Below are 21,595 nucleotides of genomic sequence, written 5' to 3'. Positions count from 1 at the left end.
ACCATGATTCTCCCACAAAATTACTTTTTACTTTTCTTTGCCATCACCTCTATCTAATTTACTCATCCCAGACTGGGAATTTAAAGTTTTCTTTTCTGAAGGTAGGACATGTTTGCTCCACAATAAAATGAAAGGAATAGAGGCGCCAAACCAATTATTGATGCTTTAGGTTTAAAACTATCAATTATGACCAAGCAAAATGAAAGTATTGTATGTAATAATTGGCTTAGACGCAGGAACGATTCTGGAGAGTTGTTTTATTGATAAGTGCCATTTAGTTTTTCCACTTCCTGTAATTGGAACTAGAGCAAACAACATGTAGATGCATCTGAAAGTTTAATAAAATAGTAAAACATAGTACAAACAAAGATATCAACATTCTAAGGACTACAGTGGTGTATTTTTGTGGATATCTTTAGAATTTCATGGGAACATAACGAAAACAGGCCTTTTTACTGAATAAAATAAAATATTTGATAGTTTCTGCCACTTATTTTGAAATTAGTAGGGAACTTACCTTCAGGTACAACAACTATGTTATTTGAATGAAGGTACCTGTGGGGAAAAGAACAAACAACAACACCTGTTACCCTCAAGGACTTTGGTTAGATAATCAGTTGGCAAAATGTTCAATCTGAAATGGGAAGAGAAAAAAACCTTCACAGCCATTTTTCTTTCTGAGCATGACAGTAAATTGTACAACACTAATTAACATATTCCAAGGTTTCACTTATAACATATTTAAATCATGAACAAAAATTAAGGTCAAGAAAGTCTTAGCTGATGATTATTAGAATACTCAAATGTGATGCACATGATCATTGTACTCACAACTATTTCATTTCAAGCTGTTGTATGCAATTTTTCTTCCTAACAACTAAAAATCCCGAGGTAGAAAAAATAAATCAGGAGTCACCAGATTGCACTAAATTCTGCCATAGGTCCTCTCCTGCTGTGTACAGGGAAAAACTAAACAAATAAATCAACTATGCACACTTATAGTTTCACAAGCATGCAGAATCTACTTGTCATGATAATGTGCTTTTTAAAAATATGGTAAATTAAATTTTGCAAAAGCTATTTTCAACCAATACAGTGACAAGTCCAGACAAGTTTCAGTAGCTATTTTAAGGTTGATAAAGTGCACTTAGGGTTCCCTGGTGGTAAACACCCACAATTACTGCAATTTAAGTAAAGCTTAATCCACGTCTTTTAAACTGTAAAGTTTTGCTTGAAAACAGAAAGACTATATAAAGTTTGTAGGCAAGCAATCAATACCTGAAAATAGAGTTACCTTGTCTATTCTCAAAAGATAATGAGTACTTTGATGATTTACACATGCATGTAAAAGATTTGAACAAGCAATTTTTCCATTATACTGTGAAACAATGTTTCCCAAAAGCAGGGTCATGTCTTTCTGGGAAGATCTAACTGGTGAAGTGAGGACACAGACTTTTCAATGTTCTGCATAGTCTCAGTTTTCTGTTTTTTAAAAGTATGTCTTTCGCGCTTGTGGTTGTAAAGAATACCTTCACAATGGAAACCATGTGTAACTTACGCAGAGACGTCTGCCTGTGTTTGAAGACAGCCTGAAACAATAGCTCCAAAGTGTAAACTCTCCCACTCATTTCAGTGGGTTGTAAGTATGATCATTAAATGTTGACCCTGAAAGTATTTCACTGCTCAAAGCACGTAAGAAAGCAGAAGTATCATTACAAAGCTCTATAGCAAAAAAAGTTTCCCTGTGTGAGGGGTGCACCCCTGGTGGGAAGCATGGAAAAATAATTACACTAAGATGAGTAGATCTTTAAAAACAGATGGTGGTATTACAAGGGGGATATATTCCATTTCATTTTCCGGAAGGGGAACTCAGCTTTCAAGAGTATAGGAAACACTGCTTTAAAGTAAAGAGGCATATTTACAGTAACAAATCAACATTTTAAATATGAACCTATTGGCAAATTACTCTTTTTAAAATAAAATCTATATATTTTTACTTCATTTTCTGCTCTAGCCCCAAACCAATTATTATCTCAGCTAACAATTTAAATTGTGTTATATGAACTAGAGAAGCTGCAGAACAATTGCAATCATCTATATATCTAGTATATGGGATAACGTTAGCACAACAAAGCTCGGTGGTTGTGAGATAACTAAATCAAGTAAATATATATTAATAGACTTCTTTTGTTTATTTGCTGCTTCTTAAATTAAGCTCCTCCAAGCAATTTTAGGCTTGCTCTTCTAAAGGCATCAGCAGATAATACTAAAAGTTCCCGATGCCTGGTGACAAAACGTCAAACACTCTTAAATATATCAAATACAAGTAAGTTGCTCTGCTATTCCAGTGTATGTGAACCCAAAATATAGGGCAAGATGAGGCAAGATTGTCTCTTCAGCAAGCTGGAGATTGCAATGACCTACAAAACAGTTAAACTATGTTGTGGACACGAGTCCTAGAAAGGGTGTGGTTTCAACAGCCAAATTGAGAAGACATGCTCAGACAGATAACTTATACTACTCAAACACCCCATGCTTCCTTTAAGTTTGAATTTACAGTATGTACTTCGAAAACACATTGCACTACAAACCATCCATTAAGATCAGGTCATCTCTGTCATAAAGTAGTATGGGAGGTAAGGAGAGAAAGCATATTTAAAGTTCATTTCTATAGAATGATGGTTGTTTGGAGAACTACATCAAATATAGGTCTCAAAAAAAAAAAATGTAACATACTTCTACTACCCAAATGGGCTATACCTAATAGCAAAGGACAATACAACAAATGTGATGCCTCCCCCAGCTGGATCAAGGTGCACAGCCCTGGTATGAAAACCAGTACACACCCCTTTCTTACCACATGGGGTGGAGGAAATCAACATTCCCTCATAACACAATCTGAACCAGAAAGTATGACACAGAAAGGAATTTCAGCATGGGCCTCAATGTAGCTAGAAAAACCACATTATACTAAAAAGGAAAAATGTATACAAACAGCATTCTTATTTAAAAAAAATAATTTGGCACTGATTAGCATAATATATTTAGTCAAAACTCCAACACTCACAATTCCACGAGGTTTGGAAGCTTCTGTGCAAGGTTTTCTGGCTGAAAAAGAAAAGTTAGAGATTTGTTATTTTAAAAACTAACATGCGTCCTGCTCATTTTAATAACCATGCCAACAAGTTATATCACAAGTGTGTTTCAGTAGAACTGTGTTTTCAACTAACGCCAAACAAAATCAGCAACACTCAGCCTTAGGGATGGAAAGATGAGAAAATGGAGCACCTCATGTCATTCTTTCATAGTCTAGAAGTGACACTGATGGAATCTAGAGCAAACTGCAACCAGCCCTCCAAGGGTTGGAAGAATGGATTATCAACACTCAGCTTTTGAAAGGGAATTAAAGCTAAGGGGTTGGGGATGAGATAGAGGGGTTTCCTAAGCAGCAGCTGGAAAGAAAATGTTCACTGATTTACAGCAGTAGTAAAAAGCAGGAAGCATGCAAGACCATCTCCTAAACAACATATATTTTCTTTGTAATACTGCTGAGTAGCAGGACAAGACCTGCATTCTCTACACTTTATTCAACACCTCTGTACCAGAAATATCAAACTCATCACATTTCTTTATGCCCGTCAAGTTGCACGTCCTTTCCTGTATTCTGACTCACTCCTCGGTGCGCATGCCTGTTTCTGCATAGTCTTTTTAAGTGTAAACAAGCATTATTGCAGTCAACACTCTGGGATCAATATGCTATTTTAATAATTTTAAGACACAGCAGGTTAGATTTTCTCCTGCATCTGAGCTCCATTCAGTGCAAGAAAGCAAAGGGTAGCAAAGGATTTGGCAACAACTCTCTGATTCTGAGCTAGTCTGAACAGAAGTTGCTCGAACTCATACCTGCAGTTTATTGCCCTTGGGTTCCATGTGGTCCCTTTTCCGCCCCGACACATTCCCTATACCCCAGAGGGAAGGGAAATTGTTGTGCGAGCTAACAGATGGTCATCTGAAAGCTTCTCATAACAGGGAAAACGTCAGCTGGCTAGTGTGGCCAGAAATTGGCTGTTTTGAATTGCGTAAATGAGCTGAGTCAGACATCAGAATTGTGTTTGAAGCTGTGTTAATTTGATGTATTTTAGCCTAGTGCGGAAACATGTTAGCCTGAAGCATAACAGGGTTTTTCAGTCATGTTTAGCTAACTCAACTGAGCTAACATGCTTGAAAAACACATCCTTTTTGCCAATCAAGACAGGTTTTCCTAGGTTTTCTTGGAAAGGGCAACTAGCAGGAATTTTAGGAGAGGTTGGAATATGTTGTGCTGGAAGCCATATTGAAAACCCTTATTCAAGGTTAAGAAGATTTTATTGCTTAGGAAATCTACTTTAAATGCAGCAACTGCATTTTGATTTTAAAATTCTGGTTTTAATTATATGGAATGCAGAGTTTAGACATGCAGAACTGGAAATAAGTTTTAATGAAGAACATTTAACAGCACACAGTATGACAGCACAATCACTTACAGAGTTTGGCAGTTTTCATGTTCATTCTTCATCTAAATTTAAACAATATTGCTTCTTAAAACACACTTTTTAATCAACATATTTCTTCACAATTTGAAAATTGTAAAACATATGCAAGATATGCATATTTCTCATACAGAACAATGATGTAGAACATCCCTGTTTAAAGTGCAAACCTCAGCTCAGCCTTAACCATGAAGCAGCAACCAGCAATTCCATAATTGAGTCAATTTTCTATATGAAAGTGTCCTCAAGCCATGGAAGAAACCAGGAGATAGCTAAGCAGTGGTTGCCACCTGCTGGAAAGTTTGTATTACAATACATTCATTTTCCACATAATAGACATGCAGGTCACTAATATAGCATAGAAAAGTTTTTGCATGATCTTCTTTTCCTTGTATATTTGTCTTGGTGTTAACCAAATAAATGCAGAAACTAGCTTGACCCTTAAAAACTCAGAAACAGTTTTTGCTTTAAGTTCTAATGGAAAAAAAGTTTCAATCCAACCTAACTCTAGATCAATGTTAATGAATTCTTGCCCAAAACTATTTATTAGTCTAACAGATACTTCTGGTGTGTCTATTTTAAATGTAGTATTTTCTCTTCAACCCCCACTCCCCCAAAATTTACTTGTTGGCTTTCCCTTGCAATGTGAAACAGCTTAAAAAACAAAATGTGTGATAACAGAGGGTCAAATACAGGAATGAGGTAATAAATTTGAGTTTTAAAAGCTCACAGCAGAAATCTTGCATATCTTAATGAGTACATGAGCAATGACAGGGTATCACTGCACCCTCTTCAAAACAAATTAAAGTTTATCATGGCACTTTACCGTGACATTAAAATTAGAAGTTCACAGATTCTGCACAGCTGCCTCAGTAAAAATCAGCTAAAAGCCTGTGACAAATATAACTTAGGTTAATAATTTGGAAAATGGAAATCAGGGATATCAACAGAAAATGTGTTTCACAAAGCAGGTGCACAATAAGCCATACCCTGCAGGGAAAAGATCAGATCATGCCAAGTAAGTGTCAGCATTGGTTCACAATGATTTGCAATAAGAATGGCTGGATTTCTTGGATTGTGTTTTGTGGTTTTTGGGGATTTTTGTTTTTTGTTTAAAAAAAAGCTTAGGTTACCCCAGACATTTCTACATTCATTGGATATGTGGTAGCCTATAGCCACAGGTTTTACCAGCCCCAAACGCCAGCTCAGAATCACAGCCTAAAACTGATACTTACTGCCTTTTCAATGACACACATAGCAAAGTAAATACTATCTCACAGAACAAGAGAAGGTAGATCAGACTAATGTGCTACACCTCTCAGGAGAGTTTTATCAAACAATAAATAGGAAGAGGGAGTATTAGACTTGTGGGCAAAATCTGTAAGTCTGAAAAAAATCACACTGAAGCTCAGTGATGAGCATAGAGCACAAGAGGGTGAATATACCATAAGACTACTCTGAATTTTTATGCCCTATGCATTCAACTGGTAGGTTTAACTAAATTTATCTGAAGATTTATCTAGTTCCTTGACTGAAGCTGGTCTTCACTACAGGGAGATTGACGCTGCTGCAATTGATGCAGCAGGGGTTGATTTAGTGAATCTAGTGAAGTCCTGTTAAAATCAGCCGCAGAGCGCTCTCCGGTCGACCCCGGTACTCCAGCTCCCAGAGAAGATTAAGCTAAGTCGACAGGACAGCGTCTCCCATCGACACAGCGCAGTGAAGACACCGAGATAAGTTGACCTAAACTATGTCGAATCCAGCTACATTATTCACATAGCTGGGAGTAGGGTAACTTAAGTCGACTTAACCCGGTAGTGAAGACAAGCCCTGAGCTAAATAAGGCCCTTAACTTCTTCAAATCAGGCACAGCAATAGGATATGATAACATCTTGCCAGAATTTCTTAAGCACCTTGAACCAAAGTCATCATAGTGGCTCATTAAATTTCTATATACGGGTCATTATTGAGAAGAAGCTACCATGCACTACCATGTTGAGCAAAGATTATAGCAAGCTACCATGTGAGCAAGATTATAGCCATTCTCAAACCGGACAAGGACTCCTATAACATGGCGAGTTACCACCCAATATTCTTGCTCTCAGCATGTTTCAAGGTTTTTGAGCATTTAATCCTCAAACAAATCGCTCCAGAGCTGGATGATGTCTTGGAGGTTACGCAGGCAGGGTTCAGGAAAGGACAAACACCTGTAATCAAGTCTTGGCCTTAACCATCTTTCTCTAAAATCATTTTTAACAAAATCTAAAGATAGGAGCAGTCTTCCTGGATATGACCGCTGCGTATGACACCGTTTGGCATAGAGGCCTTCTGTGTAAACTCTCTTAAGTTACCCCGCATTGGGTGGTCCAAGTAGTAGATCTCTTCCCCCAAAACGGGTGGTTCAGAGTACACGTAGGCAACCATTACAGTTCCTGGAAGTGTCAGATTAATGGTCTTCCTCAAGGTTCAGTTCTTTCATCAACATTATTTAACGTGTATATCAATGACTTGCCAGTAACACTCCCACGCAAGTTTATCTTTGCTGACGACATCTGATGCAGTTACCAAGCTCAGGTCTTCTCAGAAACTGACAAGATCCTGAATGATATGAAGCTCATGACATACTACTGTAGTTAATGACGCCTGCAGCTGAGCTTTGCCAGGACAGTTTCTAGCATATTTCCTCTGCAAAATGCAAGCACAAGCCACTAGTTAAAACCTATCTGTCCAGTGGGTTTTGACCTGCCAAGGCACCTGTGGTCATTCCTGAACTGGTTTTGAACAGGACAAGGAAATTGTACGGCCAATCTTTTCAAATGGGATTTCTCTAATGACCTGCGATGTAGAAGCAGTCAAATTCAGACTGTGTTGCATATCCTTGACGAGTGCCCGCTGAGTAGTAATCAGTGGTTCACAGTCAAGCTGGAAGGGCATATCAAGTGGGGTCCCACAGGGATCAGTTCTGGGTCCTGTTCTGTTCAGTATCTTCATCAATGATTTAGATAATGGGATAGAGACTACACATATAAAGTTTGCGGACGATACCAAGCTCGGAGGGGTTGCAAGTGCTTTGGAGAACAGGATTATAATTCAGAATGTCTAGACAAACTGGAGAAATGCTCTGAGGTAAATAGGATTAAATTCAATAAATGCAAAGTACTCCACTTAGGAAAGAACAATCAGTTGCACATATACAAAATGGGAAATGACTGCCTAGGAAGGAGTACTGCAGAAAGGGAACTGGGGGGTCATAGTGGATCACAAGATAAATATGAGTGAACGTGTGAGACCGTTTCAAAAAAAGCAAACATCATTCTGCAATGCATTAGCAAGAGTGTTGTAAGCAAGACACGAGAAGTAATTCTTCCACTCTACTCCAGCTGAGGCCTAATTTAACATGGAGTATTGTGTCCACTTTCGGATGCCAAATTTTAGGAATGATGTGGACAAATTGGACAAAGTCCAGAGAAGAGCAACAAAAATGCTTAAAAGGTCTAGAAAACGTGACCTAGGAGGGAAGACTGAAAAAAATGGGTTTATTTAGTCTGGAGAATAAAAGACTGAGAGGGGACCTGATAACTAGAGCCCTGCATGGATACAAAATTTGTATCCATAGCCAATCCACGATCCACAAAAATGGTCTGCAGATATTCACATCCGCAGATGCAGACATCCACAGATACAAAGTAGCTATCCATGGGTTTTTGCAAGGCTCTAATCATAACAGTTTTCAAGGACATAAAAGGGTAACAAGGAAGAGAGAGGTTTCAGAGTAGCAGCCGTGTTAGTCTGTATTCGCAAAAAGAAAAGGAGTACTTGTGGCACCTTAGAGACTAACAAATTTATTAGAGCATAAGCTTTCGTGAGCTACGGCTCACTTCATCGGATGCATTTGCAAATGCATCCGATGAAGTGAGCCGTAGCTCACGAAAGCTTATGCTCTAATAAATTTGTTAGTCTCTAAGGTGCCACAAGGAAGAGAGAGAAAATTGTTCTTCTTAACTTCTGAGGATAGGACAACAGCAATGGGCTTAAATTGCAGCAAGGGAGGTTTAAGATGGACATTAGGAAAAACTGCCTGTCAAGGTGGTTAAGCACTGGCATAAGCTAACTAGGCAGGTTGTGAAATCTCCATCATTGGAGATTTTTAAGAGCAAGTTAGACAAAACACCTATCAAACAGGTAGGCACACTGTGCATATACTGAGAGACCTGAAACCCAACAAAAATCTTATCCATCGGATATTTGCACTTCCAACATATATAACACAATGTGGTATTTAAATCTTCTCAATGGAGTTAGGTCCTGAGTAGCGTTCAGCACCATTCAGGATCAGCCCTTCTGAAAGACCAGTAGCAGGCTACAAAAATGCACTTCATCACTCTTTTCAAATCAGAATTTATCGAACTACTATAAACATACAGACAATAAGTAGTATAACAACTTATCATACCAGGGTGGTCAAGGAGTTTCTTTTCATATAGAGTCTCTCCAGGTACTGCAGACCCTCATCTTTCAATAATTCCAAAGGAAAATGATGCAGATTTCGGTAATTTAAGAACAAGTTCTTGTGCCTTTCCAGCTTTGCCTCAGAGATCATTTTACAAAGTTCTGATGCCATTATTGACTTTGTCCCAGGCTCCACATTAGAGCTCTACATCTTCTGAATGCACACCCATTTCTAAAGAGAAAGCAGGAAAAAGAAAACATTGTAGCAATGATACACTCCATTTTGTTAACATTAGTTGTATTGAGTAATGAACACAAGCCAAAATAGGGAAAGAACAGGTTGAAGACTATTTAGATAAGTTGGCAGGGTCTGATGAAATTCTTCCTACACTACTTAAGGAACTACCTGAAGCAATCTCAGAATCATTAGCACTTATCTTCAAGAACTCAAGGAGGATGGGTGAGGTCCCAGAGGACTGGAGAAGGGCAAACATAGTACCTAATTTTAAAAAGGGGAACAAAGAGCACCTGGGGAATTATAGACCTGGAAGCCTAACTTTGAGACCTGGAAAGATATTGGAACAAATTATTAAACAATCAATTTGAAAGCACCAAGGGGATAACAGAGTTAAAGGGAATAGCCAGCATGGATTTCTCACGAACAGATCATGTCAATCCAACCTAATTTTCTTCATTACAGGGTTCCTGCCTAGTGAATGTGGGGAAGAAGTAGATGTGATATAACTGGATTTTAGTAAGAATTTTGACACAGGGTATGTCTACCAGCAACTAAACACTGGCGGTTAGCCCGTGCCAGCCGACTGAGGCTTGTGGGGCTGCTTCATTGCTGTGTAGGACCCTGTGAGGTGGGAGGGTCTCTGAGCCCAGTCTCTACCCTGAAATCTACACTGAAAGAAACAGCCCTGCAGCCCAGGCCCCACGAGCCCGAGCTCGCCGACATGGGTTAGCCACGGGTTTTTCTTTGCTGTGTAGACATACCCACAGTCCCACATGACATTCTCATAAGCAAACTAAGGAAATGTGGTTTACATGAAATAATTACAAAGTAGATTCAAAACTGGTTGAAAGACTACTCAAAGAGCAGTTATCAATGGTTTCTATCAAGTTGGGAGGACGTATCTAGTGAGGTTCTGCAGGGGTCAGTTTTGACTGTGGTACTAGTCAATATTTTCATTAATGACTTGGAATAATGGAATAGAAGGTATGCTTACAAAATTTGTGGGTGGGGATGAATGGGTGTATGGGGGATGGAAGGTGCTATATGGCCAGGTGGGGAGGATGAATAGGTCTATGGGGGAGGAGGATAAATGGGTCTATGAGGGAAGAGGTGCTGCTTGGCTAGGTGGGAGGATGAATGGGTCTATGGAGGAGGTGGGAGGTGCTGCACTTCTGGGTGGGGGGGACAAATAGGTGTATGAGAATAGAAATGCAAAGTTCTTCAGTTAGAAAGGGAAAAATCAAATACACAACTACAAAATGGGAAATAACCGGGTAGGTGTCAGTACTGCTGAAAAAGGGTCTGAGGGTTATACTAGATCACAAATTGAATATGAGTCAACAACATGATGAACTTGCAAAAAAGGCTAACATTCTGACATGTATTAGCAAGAGTGTTGTCGTAAGGCACAGGAGAGAACTGTCCCACTCTACTCAGCACTGGTGAGGTCTCAGCTGCAGTACTGTGTCCAATTCTGGGTGCCACATTTTAAGAAAGATGAAAAGAAACTGGAGAGAGTCCACAGGAGAGCAACAAAAATGATAAAAGGTTTAGAAAACTTGGCCTATGAGGAAAGGTTAAAAAAAAAGGGCCTTCAGGTTTGGAAAAAAAAAAAAAAAAAAAAAAAAAAACTAGAAAATGAAAAGTGCTAAGGTAACAAAACTAAAAATCAATCTAAGCCTGAACACCCACAGACTTCATTTTACTTCTGCTCTATAGTGTTAAATAGAATTCTGTTTACACTTATTTCTACAGTGCAATACTATCTTTGACTAGCACTGCTATAAATAGGAATTTATTTAACAAAAAACAGGTATCTAGAGTATTAATTAGGAGCCTAGCTCAGGTAGTCTGTTCAACTGTCTATTTTGCCAATGTGCCAGAGACTTATGCAGACAAGCGTACATCCATAATGAAAGAACAGACCAGGAGGCTATCAGCTCTAGTCTACCAACAATATTTTCTGTTGCTCACTTAACTTTTTCTTGATGGAGGCATTTTGAACCACGAGTAGTCCTGGAAGATGATCAGCTATCCAGAAATCAATGTGAACCTTATCTACTGAACAGTAATTGTTGTAAAATACAACTTTATATCTCAAATAAGACTAGGAAGTGGACTCCTGGTATAGATCAAACTACTTTATCAGTTTCAGTAATGCTCTTGAGCTCCAGAACAAGCTTTCACAGTCCATATTCTTCTGTAAAGTTAGATAACTATCTTTTTTGTAGGCCATTCAGAAATGCTAACCACAGCTCAGACATAACATTCCTCATGCACTTCAGGTTTCAGAGTAGCAGCTGTGTTAGTCTGTATTCGCAAAAAGAGAAGGAGTACTTGTGGCACTTTAGAGACTAACAAATTTTTTAGAGCAGAAGCTTTCGTGAGCTACAGCTCACTTCATCGGATGCATTCGGTGGAAAATACAGTGGGGAGATTTATATACACACACACACACAGAGAACATGAAACAATGGGTTTTATCATACACACTAAGGAGAGTGATCACTTAAGATGAGCAATCACCAGCAGGAAAAGGGGGAGGAGGAAAACCTTTCATGGTGACAATCAAGGTGGGCCATTTCCAGCAGTTAACAAGAACATCTGAGGAACGGGGGTGGGGGGAGAGAAATAACATGGGGAAATAGTTTTACTTTGTGTAATGACCCATCCACTCCCAGTCTCTATTCAAGCGTAAGTTAATTGTATCCAGTTTGCAAATTAATTCCAATTCAGCAGTCTCTCGTTGGAGTCTGTTTTTGAAGCTTTTTTGTTGAAGGATAGCCACTCTCAGGTCTGTAATCGAGTGACCGGAGAGACTGAAGTGTTCTTCGACTGGTTTTTGAATGTTATAATTCTTGACGTCTGATTTGTGTCCATTTATTCTTTTACATAGAGACTGTCCAGTTTGAGCAATGTACATGGCAGAGGGGCATTGCTGGCACATGGTGGCATATATCACATTGGTAGATGTGCAGGTGAATGAGCCTCTGATAGCGTGGCTGATGTGATTAGGCCCTATGATGGTGTTCCCTGAATAGATAGGTGGACAGAGTTGGTGAACAGTGAGTGAGTGTCTTTCTTAAAGAGACAGTGCACTGTTTCTGAGATTTCCCCAGCAGCAAACTCTGACAGTCTCTGTCTCTTTCCCACTCACACCCACACCCTCTGTCTCTTTCACACTCAACTCCCAACACATACTTATATTATTGTTGTTGTTACTTCTTTGTACTTCCTGCAATGCACATATATTCTCTGTAATTTTATTCTTTCAAAGTGTGTTATTTTAGTGTTTTGACTGGTCTATGCATTTCATAATTTTTATTTCTCTTACACTTAAATTTAGTTCTTTGAGTAGTGAATTCTAAAATGCCTAACCTGTGCTGGCTGGAATAATTATCCCTATGGTAACTTTTGTAAAAATATATAATACATCTAGGTTTTTTGTTTCTACTGGTGGTGCACATGCGCACATACCTCGATGCACATAAAATTTATTCCACACATAGATGGAAAAAATTAGAGGGAACATGAGTCATAAGTATTTTATAACTGTTCAGTTACCTGTACAAAAACAGACAGCATCAGTCCAATTCCAAGTGAGCCAGCATCCACAATAGAAACAGCATTACTATAATTGACAGTTCATTGTAGGCAGTCTTAGGGCATGTCTACACTGGCAGCGTTACAGCGCCGGGAGTTACAGCACTGCTCAGAGAGTGTTGAAGGGAAACCACTGTTGTGTGTTCACACTGTCAGCCGCCTGTGCAATAGCGTGTTCACACTTGCGGCACTTGCAGCTGTATTCGGAGCGGTGCACTCTGGGCAGCTATCCCATAGAGCACCTCTTCCTCTTCTGCCACTAACAGTTGTGGGAAGGTGGAGGGGGTCGCAGGGCATCCTGGGTCCTACCCCAATGCCCCACGATGCATTGCTTTGCATGCCAGCAATCTCTGTGCTTCCGTCCACATTTGGCACCATCTTTCAATGGTTTGTGTACTGCGTGCCCTGACTCGTCGGGCTACAAGAATGGATCTAGAACCATTAACCATGATGCTGCTCACACTGACCAACACGTCCCGAGTGGCAGTAAAGTTATTCCTTAAACTACAAAGGCAAGAGGAGTGTGATGTTGATCTTGCCATGCGTAGTAGCTACAACATGAGATTGCTTGTGGCATTCACAGAGGTGCTGACCATAGTGGAACGCTGCTTTTGGGCCTGGGAAACAAGCACTGAGTGGTGGGAATCTCATCATGATGCATTTCTGGGACGAGGGGCAGTGGCTGCAGAACTTTTGGATGAGGGAAGCCACATCCATGGGACTGTGTGATGAGCTCACCCCAGCCCTGCAGTGCAAGGGCACAAGAATGAGAACGGCCCTGTCGTTGGAGAAGCGCGTGGCAATTGCACTGTGGAAGCTGGCTATTACAGACTGCTACAAATCGGTCACTAACCAGTTCAGAGTGGGAAAGTTTACCGTTGGACTCATGTTGATGGAAGTCTGCAGGACCGTTAATCGCATCCTGCTCTGAAAGACCGTGACTCTGGACAACGTGCGTGACATTGTAGATGGCTTTGCACAAATGGGCTTCCCTAACTGCGGAGGGGTGACAGATGGCATGCATATTCCAGTTCTGGCAGCAGACCACCTAGCCACTGAGTACATTAATCGCATTTCTCAATGATTCTCCAGATGCTTGTGGATCACCGTGGGCATTTCACATACATTAACGCAGGCTGGTCAGGAAAGGTGCATGACACACATCTTTCGGAACACTGGCCTGTTCAGGAAGCTGCAAGCAGAGACTTTCTTCCCGGCCAAGAAGATCACTGTAGGGGAAGTTAAAATGCTCATTGTGATCCTGGGAGACCCTGCCTACCCCTTAATGCCGTGGCTTTTGAAGCAATACACAGGGCAACTTGACAGCAGCAAGGAGCAGTTCAAGAATAGGCAAGTGCAAAATGACTGTTGAGTGTGCTTTTAACCATTTAAAAAACCACTAGCGCTGCCTCTAGGGAAAGTGGGACCTGGCCGATGACAATATTCCTATGTTTATAGACGCGTGCTGTAAGCGCCATAATATTTGTGAAGAGAAGGGTGAAAGCTTCACTCAAGGCTGGACTCAGTACCTGGAGGCTGAGTTTGAACAGCCAGAGACCAGGGCTATTAGAGGGGCGCATCATGAGGTCATATGGATCAGGGATGCCTTGAGGCAGCAATTTAAAACTGAAAGCCACTAATATTTGTTGTGATGCTTGGGAGTGCAGTGTTTGTAATGTTAGGAGGGGATTGGTATAGACGATACAATATGTGGGTTTAACATAATTGTATGTTGCTTTACAGGGCTGTTTTTGCTTTCATTTAATAGAATAAAGATGGCTTTCAAACCATCACAATTCTTTTATTAAAAAACAACAATCAGAGGAGAGAGTAAAACCAAAAAAACACAACACATCAGCAGCAAGTGGAAGAGGGGAAGGGAAGGTCCCATGGGGAGGTGCGACAGCTAAAGATTTGTGTCTGTCCAGGGATCATATCCAACCTTCTCCTTTGGAGTAAAATGCAGGGGGTACTGTACTTCCGCAGGGCCAAACTGCAGTGGGATGGGTGTTGAGCGCACTGGGAGTCTGCAGTGCTGGATTGTGAGGGGGGAGGAGTGGAATGCCGCGAGTGTAGACTAGAGCCAGAATGTTGATATGAGTGTGTTGGCGGTGTCTGGGGTGAGCATGGAAAAGAGTTTTGCGACAGCGGCTGCAGGGGAGGGCGGGGCCAGAGCTGCTCGGTTTGCAGAGCTAGTATCGCCTGAAGCACGTCTGCTGGCGCTCCATAAGTTTTAAGAGCCGCTCTGTGGCTTTATTCTGGTGTGCTGCATTCTCCTTTCAATCCCTCTTCTTACTGTCCCGCCTCCTTCAATTCCTGTTTCCCAGTGGCAGAGTGCATCATTACATCATGCAGAAAGTCCTCCTTAGTTCTTCTTGGCCGCTTTCTAATTCTGCGCAGCTGTTCAGCTGCTAATAACAAAGAGGGAGGCTGGGCTCCCAAAGTCATCTCTGTGAAGTTTAAATGCAACATTTTACTGAAGCGCTATTGTTTGCGACACAAAGAACACCGATTCAGTGATTTAAAACGCAGCCACTACTCACACACCTGTCACTAACGGGCTGACCTAGGCAAGCACACATGAGCCACAAGACCCCCAAAAATGGTGAGTAGCTGCAGAGGCAGAGTAAATCACTCTTCCTGGACCCTGCTATACACTGGGCACATGGCTTTTGGGGAGAGCCAGCACTGTAGGGGGGACCTGATAATCATTCCTGACCCCACACTTTCCACAGGATGTGATCATTATGGAAGATATCTCACTGCTGAGTGTGAGCAGGGAATCAAGGGAGGGTCTTCTCCAAGCCTGTGGTTTCTGCCCTTGGCACCTATGCTGCTTGCCTGTGTGCAGCAATGGTCTGCCCCACTTCCACCCCGGGACAGTACAGAAGCACAGGGAAGTTATCGTTAATGGAGCAAGAAACAAAGCAGCTCTGTCAAAGAACCTGTGGCAGTGGATTGCCCAGTATCTCAATGAGAGTTTCCTGGGATCTCTGAGGGAGATTCCCTGTGAAGTGAGGGAGTCAATCAACAGCCTGTTCCACCACTCAGACTAGGCATGCAGTAGGAGACAAGCCTGCTTTCTGCAACCTTCCTGCCCCTAACAACTCACTTCAGGTGATTCCCAAAATCAAATCCATTTATCAGGGGCCTCCTCATCAGTTTGCGCTTCGCCAACATCCAATAGCTGTGACTGGCTAGCCTCCTCCCGGGTAGAAAAGAGCTCCTGGCTGCATTCACCTCTGACCTCCACGTCATCCTCTGCCTCTAGATCCCCCTCCCCATTCTCGTCCAAGATTTCCTTCTCCTGGCTCGGTCCACTTTCAATTGGCATGCGAGCCACTGAAGAATCCACAGTGGTCTTTGCAGTGGAGGTGGATTCGCCACCGACTATTGTGAGCAGCTCTCCGTAGAACCGGCAGCTCGTGGGCACAGCACAAGACCAGCGGTTTGCATCCCGCACCTTGTGGTAGGCGTTCCGTAGCTCATTCACTTTGACCGTGATCTGCAACGAGTCCCGGTCATGGCCCCTTTCCGTCATGCATTGTGAAATCCGTCCATAGGTATCATAATTCCTACGGCTGGAGCGCAGCTGGGACTGGATAGCCTCCTCTCCCAAAATGCTGATTAGGTCCAGCAGCTCGGCATTGCTCCAAGCAGGGGATCACCTGGTGCGTGAAGCAGGCATGATCACCTGGAAAGATGCACTGAGACCACCGCACACATCACCGAGCAAACAGGAAGGGGACTTTCAAAATGCCAAAGGAACTTATGGGGTGGAGATGACTGTTGGTCACCTGAGGGCAGGGTAGTAGAGTTCAAACTGATGACCAGAGAGGCAAGAACAGGCATTGTGGGTGTCAGGGTTCCTTCCCCACTCTGAACTCTAGATGTGGGGACCTGCATGAAAGACCCCCTAAGGTTATTTTTTACCAGCTTAAGTTAAAAATTCTCCAAGGCACAGATTCCCTTCTTGCCTTGGGATTGCTGCCATCACCAAGTGAATTAACAAAAACAATCAGGGAAAGGACCACTTGGAGTCCTATTCCCCGAAGCCTACATGCCCTTTCCTGGGGAAGGCTTGAGCATATCTCCTCACCAATTGCTTACAAAGGGACTACAGACCCAAACCACTGGGTCTTGGAACAATGGAAAAAATCAGTCAGGTTCTTAAAAAGAAGGATTTTACTTAAAGAGAAAAAGGTAAAAGAAGCATCTCTGTAAACTTAGGCTGGTAGTTAACCTTACAGAGTAGCAGAAAATTCAAAGAGCACAGAGGAACCCCCTCTAGCCTTAGTTTCAAAGTTACAACAAAACAGAGATAAACCCCCCCTCTAGCAAAGGGAAATTTCACAAGTTGAGAAAACAAAGGTAAACTAATACGCCTTGCCTGGCTGTTACTTACAAGTTTGAAATATGAGAGAGACTCGTTCAGGAAGATTTGAAGAACATGGATTGATGTCCGGTCCCTCTTAGTCCCAAGAGCTAATGGCCACAGAAAAAGAATCCAAAACAAAACCTCTCCCCCGCCAGATTTGAAAGCATCTTTTGTCCCATTGGTCAGGTGCCAACCAGGTTACTCGAGCTTCTTAACCCCTTACCAGTAAGGAGGAATTTAGGCTACCCCTATGGTTATGACAGTGGGACACCTCCCAGAGGCCAATCACAGCACTGTAATCGACCCCGGTGTCTACACTGGCACCACAGCACTGTAGCCCTGGCGCAGAAAGCTGTACGCCTCTCATTGGGGTGTTTTTTTTTTTGTTTTTTTTTTAAAGTGCTGCAACTGCGCAGTTTCTGCACACTAAGTGACTTGGCAGTGTGTACACCTCTGGAGTTACAGTGCAGAAAGGTGCTTTACTGCGCAGAAACTTGCCAGTGTAGACAGGGCCTTAGACAAATGAAAACAGAGACAATTGCCCTCACCCCTAAACATATATGGGAAGCTTACATTTCTAGTGCCCAGGCTTTCCCAGTTCAGTAGATAGAGAGCTTCATTCTCCAGGACTCTAAACCAAGCATGTCTCATCAACATCAAAAAAAAAAAAAAAAAAAAAAAAACCTCTCTTAAAAAAAAGCATTAAAAAACCTCAGGTGATGCAGTGAGAGAATACTTATGATTATTACTATAACATCATGTTCCCTGATACAAGACATTCCCATAGAAAGCTCACTATCAAAAGCAGCCATGTCTGATGCAGAACAAAAAGGTTAATACAAGTCTTAAATATCTCAGACTGTAGATTCCATTTTTCTGCTATATTATGTACATTTCTGAAAGCATGAATTGGCCTGTAATGTGGATTTCTTACTTACAAGCAACAAAGACACAAAAACATCAAAAACAGTCTAAAATCTTTTGCAACAAGCCATCTGGATGTTCTTTACTGAAACCTGAAATTACGGAAAGCTACACAACACAAACTCCACATCCCCAGTGGACCAAATGTAACCCTAGCATAAGCAGGCACAATGACTAGTGAGTTCAATGGGAATTTTGTGTACTTATGCCAGAGACGAGTTTGACCCATGTGTTTGGGTTCCCATTTCCAAGGTCAACTACATACGCTTTCCCATTCCAGCAGCCAAATGGTTCATCACTCAATTCCCTCCTTTCAAAGCACTGAGACTGAGTTCTGTACCTGAGGGCAGGAGAGCACAAGCCACAGAGAAAGGGGTGGCTATTCCAGACATACATGGAGGTTATGAGTGGGGTTCTGGAAAACCAGGAGCTGCTATGTCACTGGAGAAAGGGGAGAATGAATGGGATAATGGGGAACTAGGAGTTGCTGTTTCACAGGGTGGGAGGAGTGGGTTCATGTACTATGAGGGGAACCAACTAGGTTCTAGCTGTATCACTAGGGGGTTGGGAAAATGAATAGATGGAATGGGGGGATTGGGAGGTGTTGTACTGCTGGGTGATGGGATGAATAGATCTATGGTGGAAGGAGGGAGAAGTGTTGAATGGCTGGGTTGGTGGATGGGATGTGCTATATGGCTGAGTAGGGGGATGAATCGGTGTGTGATGGGGGATTGAGAAACATCATATGGGGAAGATGAAGGAGCGTATGATGGGTCTGAGAGGGGAGCATGGCTGGGTGAGGGTTGAATGGGCACATGGGGGGTGGGAAGTGCTGTGTGGAGGGATGAATGGGTGCATGAGGAGGTGAGTGGATGGGACATGCTGTATGACTGGGTGGGGGATGAATATGTGTATGAAGGGGTATGCGGTGCTACATGGTAAGGTGAGGGATGGAGGGGCTACATGGCTGGGTAGGAGATGAATGGCTGTATAAAGGGGTAGGAAGTGCTGTATGGCTGAGTGGAGGTATGAAAGGGGGGGAGGGAGGTGCTGTATGGTGGGGGGAAGGGGATGAACAGGTTATATGGGAGATGCTGTATGGATGGGGGAAAGAGGGGAAATGAACAGGTTATATGGGGGGGAGGTGCTGTATAGCGGGGGGGTGAGGGGAATTGAACAGGTTATAAGGGGGGGAGGTGCTGTATAGCCGGGGGGGAGGGGCATGAACAGGTTATATGGGGGGAGGTGCTGTATAGCCTGGGGGGAGGGGCATGAACAGGTTATATGGGGGGAGGTGCTGTATAGCCAGAGAGGGAGGGGCTACATAGCCAGGGGGGGAGTGGCATGAACAGATTATATGGGGACGGGAGATGCTGTACAGCCGGGGGGAGGGAAAATGAACGGGTTATATGGGGGGGAAGGTGCTGTACAGCCGGGGGGAGGGAAAATGAACGGGTTATATGGGGGGGAGGTGCTGTATAGCCAGGGGAGGGGCATGAATGGGTTATATGGGGGGGAGGTGCTGTATAGCCAGGGGAGGGGCATGAACGGGTTATATGGGGGGAAGGTGCTGTATAGCCAGGGGAGGGGCATGAACGGGTTATATGGGGGGAAGGTGCTGTATAGCCAGGGGGAGGGGCATGAACAGGTTATATGGGGGGGGAAGGTGCTGTACAGCCAGGAGAGGGGCATGAACAGGTTGTATGGGGGGAGGTGCTGGAGAGCGGGGGGGAGGGGCATGAACGGGTTATATGGGGGGGAAGGTGCTGTAAAGCCAGGGGGAGGGAAAATGAACGGGTTATATGGGGGGAAGGTGCTGTATAGCCAGGGGGAGGGGCATGAACGGGTTATATGGGGGGGAAGGTGCTGTACAGCCGGGGGGAGGGAAAATGAACAGGTTATATGGGGGGGAGGTGCTGTATAGCCGGGGGAGGGGCATGAACAGGTTATATGGGGGGGAGGTGCTGTATAGCCGGGGGAGGGGCATGAACAGGTTATATGGGGGGGAGGTGCTGTATAGCCGGGGGAGGGGCATGAACAGGTTATATGGGGGGGAGGTGCTGTATAGCCGGGGGAGGGGCATGAACGGGTTATATGGGGGGGGGGCGGGTTGTCCGTTAGGCCGCACCATCCCCGGGACGAGTCCCCACACTTCAGTAACGACGGGAGCGACTGAGCTGGGGCCCGGCGACGCCGCGCCGGGAGCTGCAGCCGCCGCAGGGGAAGGCGGGGGGGAGCTGGTGGGCGCACGGTCGGGGCGGGGGGGGGCGGGAGGGAGCTCAGGGCCTCACGGAGAGGCGGCGGGTCACTTACCTGCGCTCCCTCAGGGGCGGGGCGAGCCTGCGACCTCCGCTCTCAGCGCGGAGGCGCGAGAGCAGCGGCGCCGCGAGCGCTCATTCAGAGCGGCTATCGCGAGACCTTGGACGCCTCCGAGTCCTGACGCTCCTACTCCTGCCCTCGGGCCCGCCCCTCTTGGCTAAAAGGGGCTTGGCGGGCGGGGTTTACGCCACTTGCGTATCTTGCCCTATGCCGGGGGCCTGAAGGTAGCGTAGCTCCGGGGCATCGCTCCCGACTCCGTCAAGATCGCCCCGCCCCGGTCACAGGGCCTGAGATTTCCACCCCCCTCCCCCCCCCAATCTCCATCTCCAGGCTGGACTCCCCCCGCCCCGGTCACAGGGCATGAGAGTCCCCCTCCCCCCCCCCAAATCTCCATCTCCAGGCTGGACTCCCCCCGCCCCGGTCACAGGGCCTGAGATTTCCACCCCCCTCCCCCCCCAAATCTCCATCTCCAGGCTGGACTCCCCCCGCCCCGGTCACAGGGCCTGAGATTCCTCCCCCCCACCCAAATCTCCATCTCCAGGCTGGACTCCCCCCGCCCCGGTCACAGGGCCTGAGATTTCCACCCCCCTCCCCCCCTCCAAATCTCCATCTCCAGGCTGGACTCCCCCCGCCCCGGTCACAGGGCCTGAGATTTCCACCCCCCTCCCCCCCCCCAATCTCCATCTCCAGGCTGGACTCCCCCTGCCCTGGTCACAGGGCCTGAGAGTCCCCCTCCCCCCCCATCTCCGTCTCCAGGCTGGACTCCCCCCGCCCCGGTCACAGGGCCTGAGATTTCCACCCCCCTCCCCCCCATCTCCATCTCCAGGCTGGACTCCCCCTGCCCCGGTCACAGGGCCTGAGAGTCCCCCTCCCCCCCAAATCTCCATCTCCAGGCTGGACTCCCCCCGCCCCGGTCACAGGGCCTGAGATTTCCACCCCCCTCCCCCCCAAATCTCCATCTCCAGGCTGGACTCCCCCCGCCCCAGTCACAGGGCCTGAGATTCCTCCCCCCCACCCAAATCTCCATCTCCAGGCTGGACTCCCCCCGCCCCGGTCACAGGGCCTGAGATTTCCACCCCCCTCCCCCCCTCCAAATCTCCATCTCCAGGCTGGACTCCCCCCGCCCCGGTCACAGGGCCTGAGATTTCCACCCCC

At 44.6% G+C, this 21,595-nt stretch overlaps 1 protein-coding gene across 2 annotated transcripts in view; it reads right to left on the bottom strand.

Moving 5' to 3' along the window:
- Nucleotides 1-20,559, bottom strand: part of LRRC28 (leucine rich repeat containing 28) — an 84,050-nt gene extending 63,491 nt beyond the window's left edge. Inside the window, exons 1-4 of one of the 2 annotated variants that reach the window (XM_043494567.1) lie at nucleotides 20,435-20,559; nucleotides 8,983-9,209; nucleotides 3,068-3,108; nucleotides 518-555 (exon numbers count right to left, since the gene is read on the bottom strand). In XM_043494567.1, the coding sequence (XP_043350502.1) occupies nucleotides 518-555; nucleotides 3,068-3,108; nucleotides 8,983-9,150 (247 nt within the window). In that variant the 5' untranslated portion in view covers nucleotides 9,151-9,209; nucleotides 20,435-20,559. The remainder of the gene's footprint in view (nucleotides 1-517; nucleotides 556-3,067; nucleotides 3,109-8,982; nucleotides 9,210-20,434) is intronic. The other variant, XM_038418996.2, reaches the window with a different exon arrangement.
- Between the last annotated feature and the right edge of the window lie 1,036 nt (nucleotides 20,560-21,595).

Source organism: Dermochelys coriacea, chromosome 10 (assembly GCF_009764565.3).
Source record: "Dermochelys coriacea isolate rDerCor1 chromosome 10, rDerCor1.pri.v4, whole genome shotgun sequence".
Taxonomy (NCBI): domain Eukaryota; kingdom Metazoa; phylum Chordata; order Testudines; family Dermochelyidae; genus Dermochelys; species Dermochelys coriacea.
Note: the sequence above shows the minus strand (reverse complement) of the source record. Positions and strands in the feature narration are given on the sequence as shown.